The sequence below is a fragment of the Chaetodon auriga genome, chromosome 24, assembly GCF_051107435.1.
Source record: "Chaetodon auriga isolate fChaAug3 chromosome 24, fChaAug3.hap1, whole genome shotgun sequence".
In the NCBI taxonomy this organism is placed as follows: Eukaryota; Metazoa; Chordata; class Actinopteri; order Chaetodontiformes; family Chaetodontidae; genus Chaetodon; species Chaetodon auriga.
In genome coordinates this window covers 13,985,198-13,991,197 of record NC_135097.1, presented here as the reverse complement: position 1 = coordinate 13,991,197, position 6,000 = coordinate 13,985,198, and the positions used below count along the sequence as shown (strand labels likewise).

The following is a 6,000-nucleotide window of genomic DNA, read 5'->3' as shown; positions in this document are numbered from 1 at the left end:
ATGACTGCAACACTAATAAAAGCACACTACAGAGCACTTCATCACCTTTGTTCTCACCACATGGTCCATTTTGGCAGCTGTCTTAAGAGCATTTTAAGCATTCCTGGTTTCTTCAAAGTTGAGAGTGACGTCCATGACTAGCTGGCAGCATCTGCAGAGGAAGATCTTATGAAAGCATGAGAACTGCTACTAAATGAACCTTGTGGTTTGACTGGTTTGTCAACTTCTGTCTGCAAGGTTTGGAAGTAAGTGTTGGCCTCAGAAGGTTTTTCCAGATTTTATTGGAAAAAGGCTTTACAAAGTAAGTTTGACAAGCAGCTTCACTTCAGTATACAATGCAATAAAAATGAAAAAAAAAAAAAAAATCTCTCTGCTAAGACAGATTTGGACTGAACAACTGTCCAAATTCAGCCAAATATAAATACATACATACAGTACATACAAACATACATGGATACAGAATTCACTTTACAGCATGACAACGAATTATGTACATCTGCTTAAATATTATTCATCTATCTGCTAATTACAGTGTAGCACTTGTGAAATATCGTGGATAACCAGCATGTGATGAAGATCCGATTGCTTGAGATAAGGGAGTCTTTTCAGAAGGCAGAGCAGAAAGGCACTGGATCTTAACCCAGAGGAGGAGAGGAACTCTTCACTTAACTCACTCTGCTGAAGTAAATATTATCACATGGCTGCGATCTGCACGTCCCAGCCTCAGATTCTGTTTCTGGCTTCAAATGTCTAAAACGAGTCCCTACAGACAACTGTTTCAGTGATTGTTATCCAACTCAGATTGAATTTAACATCATAATCGTGTCTTTTCTGGTTTGACATTATTCATTCCCCCAAATACAACTGAGAACATTAGTTATTACCTCCACTTGTAACTGAGCTACTTTTACATGAAGCAAACCCTTCTTAGGAGCATCTCTATCACGTAGCTTTAAAACACCCCTGAGGATTGTCTTTGATTTTCTTCAACTTTGGATCAGACTGAGAAGGCTTTTATGTTTGTCTTTAGAGAAACAGGGAAGTAACTGTGATGTTCACTGTAAGCTGTGGCTCGTTAAATGTGACTTATGTTTATCACAATTTGTTACTCCGACTGGAATGCACTGCAAGCCTATCAACATTCACCCTTGGCGTGAAAGACTATCTCGATGCTGTATGCTTGGATGGCTGTTAATCGTGCAAAAAAATCGTCGAGTTGGGCTATTGCTCACTTTGGCCCGACACAAACACTGCACCGGCACAAGGAAAAGATGCTGCTGTCTTCTAAAAGTCGACTCAAGTAGTAAAAAATCATTCTGGAGGGAGTGTGGTGTCCTGCATAGATCCGGAGGGCAACATCGCAGAAAGGGCATGGAAAAAAATCTCCCTCTAAAGAAACAACAGTCAATCCTGTGGTTTATTCCCAAGGCAGAAAAAAAGTGCAATGCAGCCTAGCATGACTAAGCAGAACACCTAAACTTGACATGCCAGCATTGGTGTTGCTGCAATACATTCTCAGAAATACTGCTGCTGTGGTTTGAATATTATATCCATACTGCTGTGCTGCGATCTTTCATCACAGCCATTTACTGCACATCCAGCGCAGATGCTGAAGATAGCCAAATGGCTTCTTCTCCAGAAAGGATGGAAGGGGGAGGGGTTGGCAAGCGCAGTTCAGGGCCTTCAGGGAAAAGTGAGAGGGTACATGTGAGGGCGGGTGGAGCGGTGGCGGGACTGAGGTCAGCCCAGGTTGGTGGACGTCCCGCTGATGGCACGAAACACATGGAGGGAGTTCTGTAAGAGCGAGCGCATCATATCCTCCTGGTAGATCTGGGGTCAGAGCAAAAAACAGACGGGATGAGTGTCAGTTCTCACATCAAGGCACACACACACACACACACACACACACAGACACACACACACACACACACACACACACACACACACACACACACACTCATACCGAACTCAAATCAGATAAATGTTTATGCAATGAAATGCATTAAACAAAGCTATTAAAGTATCAAGTCAACAATTACAGTGCAGCAAACATAAATATGATGGAGACATTCGCACAGTGTCCACGCAGCGTTCCCTGTTGCTGTGTGGGAAGTCTTGTTGTCCCTGCACCACACGCCCTTTTGCTTTCAAAACTCTTATCAGTATTCCTCTGATGGCTGATTATTGTTTTTGTTTGCACAAACTCTGTGTGTGCTTAACCGCTGTGGCAGCCTGTTAATGTGCCCGGGCTGTTTGACCTTATTTTTTAGACTATTATTCTGCTTGAATCGCTGAGATGTGGGCAGCGACTGGGGGGTTGTGTTTATACTACCTATCTATCTGGACCAACAAGCAGCATTTCAGTCCTGTGTGCATTCAAATGCAGGACATCTCTGCACATCTACTGACAGTCTACTGACGAGCACGTCCGTTATTTAACCAGCTGGGAGGAATCGTTGAGTGCTACAGGAACATAAATCTATCTGTCATCAGTGCAGCAGTGATACATTATGTTGTGTTTTTAATGATGTGGCCCAGGTGCAGCATGTAAACACAAAACCAGTCGCCCAGGAAGTAGTGTTTATGTGTGTAGACATGCAAATGTTCCAGCCCTAACCAGGAAGCTACTGTGTATGTAAACAGAATTTGATTAGTGGCATGTCTAATTTGGACTCTTATCAAAACCGACCAGTGGTGGTTGCTCTGTCCATGATCTGTAAATATAAAGACCTTGTCATGTCTATCAACAGATGTGCCAAACCCACTTTTAACCTCAGCCTTTCCACTTGAATGCATTTTATTTGACATTAAATTGCTCAGTTCGCCTGTTACATTGCAGCTAAATGTATTTATATTACCTTTGTAGTCAAGCATGACATGTCTGATGAATGTGTTTCAAAATAGGACCCAAAAAAAAAAGAAAAAAGAAACTGAGCATGAACACACCTTCTGATCACATTACCTGTTTTTCCTTAAAGCTAAAGGCCAGCACATTGGAGAGAAAAAGTCAAACCAGTTAGTTTGGGGAAAATCAGAGCAGCTGAAGAACGATCAAATGTCAGCAGGTGCAATAAAACACTGAAATCCAACCTGATAACAACCCTGGGCCATGTAGTGGTTGTGCCATGCAGCCATGACACATTCCACTGACGTCCAGAGAACAAAGTACAAATTACTGACAACAAGCAGCCGTGAAGCACAGCTGAGACAATGATTGCAAAATGATACTGAGGTGGCATCTCACGCAGACAACTTCCCCATGCCCTAAACTTTGAGCGAGGAAAACAGAAACTCCAAAGTCACGTTTTTCTATCAGCGAAGCAAACCCGCTCTGACACTGAGCTCGCCACTGGATTCTAAGAGCAGGCACAGACAAGTGTGTGAGTTATCTTTTGTGACACTGGCTGTCATTGATGTAGGAAATGTTCAAGAGGAAATTCAGTTTTCAATTATTCCTGGCTGTTACACTAACACCCAGCCCCCAACTGCAGTGCATCATGACTCAATTTCAGTCATCAGACCAGTGTTAAGCATTCAGAATCACACCAAGGGAAGGAAGAATTAGGGAGTTCTTCTCTTTGAAAGCCACAACTATAATGTAGTGGTAGCTGAACGTCACTGACTGCGTCCTGAAGCATGAGGCACAGCCTGTATTTATGAAACGTGACCAGCACGGTTAATGCAGCGATAATGGCTCTTTCTGTGCCAATAAAGTTCCCGCCCATAAAAGAGGATCATTCCCGTTTTGTTCTCGTTGCTTTTTACAGCCCCACCTCCCTATTATGATCACGTGCACTGTGAGCTCCTCATAAAAACAAACAACAGTGTAGTGAACTTTAATCTTGCTACTGCTCAAGGTAATTATGGATAGTTTAAAATAAAAGTACTTCATAGAAAACAGATGTGAAAATGAGAAAATCTGGTAATGGACACTGGCAACTCATGCCTATGTGTGTCGTTTTTACATGGAGCATGGCTGACTAATGCAACAGTGATGGGTTTCTACTGTGCTACAGTAACTTTAATGTCATCATAGACAGTATTCTGTGTGCAAGGGTCTGCTCAACAAAGTTACTTTACCTGCTCGTGGATGATGTCAGATAGCTCCTTTACCATCTCTTTGAAGTTGGCCTTCAGGCCCTCGTGATACTCAAACTGGTCCTCCTTGATCAGACGCTCATTTATATCCAGAGCCATGCTGCAAGCCTGGACAAAGCGCCTGCAATCATTCAAAATAACATGATTAACTTTACAGCAAACTTAAAAGAGTAACCGTGAGATCACTTACAAACTGTTGCCAACTGTTATCAACGTTTTGAACAAGGAGTGAGGACGATGGAACAGAGTTACAACAAAATATTACAGACAAAACAGCACGACAACTCAAATGAGACTCAACAGGAAGGTTAGTCAGTTAGTTCAAACGTCCAAGTGTACCTGAAAATGTCCTTAAGGTCCTTTACTTTCTTGTTGCCGGACTGGTTGGATTTGCTGTCATTCAGGAATGCTCTGGCATAGGCCATGGGACCTGCATTCACCTGCAGCGAGACATGCCTGGAAGTGTTAGGCATTCTTATATTCTGATTCGCACACAGATATATTCCAACTGCACGTACTGTTTGTGCGTTCTCATAGCACGCGGCCAGTGACCCCAGCTCAGTTTTGTCATTCTCGTATTTATACAAATTTGATGTCTAGAGTGTTTATTGTTCCCTTCGCTGTGTCTCTGAGAGACTGGAGCCTTCACCTGCACAGAGACGCAGCCCTGCAGTTTGAGCTGCAGTTGGATCATGTCCACCTCCTGGCTGGAGCAGAGCTTGGTCAGCTCCGCCGTTCGCGCCTTCATCTCATCTATGGCCACATCCACCGGCTTGAGCTCTACCTGCTTCTCCCCCACCACCTCCACGCGCTTCTTCACGTATGGGAAGGTGTTGGCAGCTGGAGATAAGAGGACAGGCTGAGTCAGGCATGATGATATAACAAACGAAAGATGAAAAAAAGGAACTTGAGCGGCAGGTTTTTCTTTAGGCAATCGCTCGTTGTAGGCTAACAATCAAATGTGATGACAAAAGCACAATGTTACAACACAATATTTGCTTTGATGCCCAGCAAAACAAGCGGCAGACTGAACAAAAGCTTCTGTTGTTGGTTTTCTGCCCTTTGGCATGTTCACAGTGAGACCTGCATGTATTAGGTTAAGAGGGAAGAGTAGCTTGGCTTGATGGTGCTGGCTCATGATATGAGATAAGATGGAGATATTGAACAGGGTGTAGCTGGAGGGATCCTAACATCCAGCTGTCACTTGCTACAGTAAGCAGCTGTTTGAATGTTTACGGACATTTCGCATTCACAGCATGGCACATATGCACAGAACAATGGGCGCATGTCAATCATGATTTTAAATGGATGAGATCAGGAGGCTTTTGTTAGATATTTGTTATCGTGATGACACCATCACGATAACAAATATCAGCCCATTATAAATGAGGTGTAGCTAGTGTCATTATTGTGTCTCATCGCTTGACAACTTCTGTGTGTGAAGTGCATCCAACAGCTTTGAGGAAACTGTCAGGAAGTGGACAGGCTTCACTTCCTATTAATGTTCAATGCAAATGTCCAAACGCTGCAGCAAAGCGTTTGTGAACGAGTGTGGTTCATGTACTTGTGAGCACGGTCCTCTTCTTGCACTGCTCCTCCACCCCGCCGTGCTTCTTCCCCGACAGCGTGTACGGCGTCTCGAACACAAAGCGGTTGATGTTGTGGCACTTCTCGAAGTCCGTCTTCTTCTCTGGTGCCTCCTTCTCCTCGAAGTATGGCTTGACAAACGTCACCTGGACGTAGGCGAACTTGGGGTCCAGGTCTTTGGGGTTCACCTGCGGGCATTAATGAAAATGCTAAAGCACTGCGTGTGAGAACGTCGGGTAAGACCAGTGAGGCTTAAGCCACATGAAAGTGAACTGCTGAGGCGTAATGAGAGCGTCGTCCAAAAGCAGTTTCTTA

The 6,000-nt window shown here is 43.8% G+C and overlaps 1 protein-coding gene across 2 annotated transcripts in view; it reads right to left on the bottom strand.

Annotated features, from left to right (window-relative positions):
- Positions 1-318: 318 nt before the first annotated feature.
- dock11 (dedicator of cytokinesis 11) overlaps positions 319-6,000 on the bottom strand; it is a 50,520-nt gene continuing 44,838 nt past the window's right edge. For both annotated transcript variants that reach the window (XM_076724531.1, XM_076724532.1), the window contains 5 exons: positions 5,663-5,873; positions 4,748-4,938; positions 4,438-4,538; positions 4,081-4,219; positions 319-1,830 (listed from right to left, as the gene is read on the bottom strand). In XM_076724531.1, coding sequence (XP_076580646.1) covers positions 1,741-1,830; positions 4,081-4,219; positions 4,438-4,538; positions 4,748-4,938; positions 5,663-5,873 — 732 coding nt within the window. In that variant the 3' untranslated portion in view covers positions 319-1,740. The remainder of the gene's footprint in view (positions 1,831-4,080; positions 4,220-4,437; positions 4,539-4,747; positions 4,939-5,662; positions 5,874-6,000) is intronic.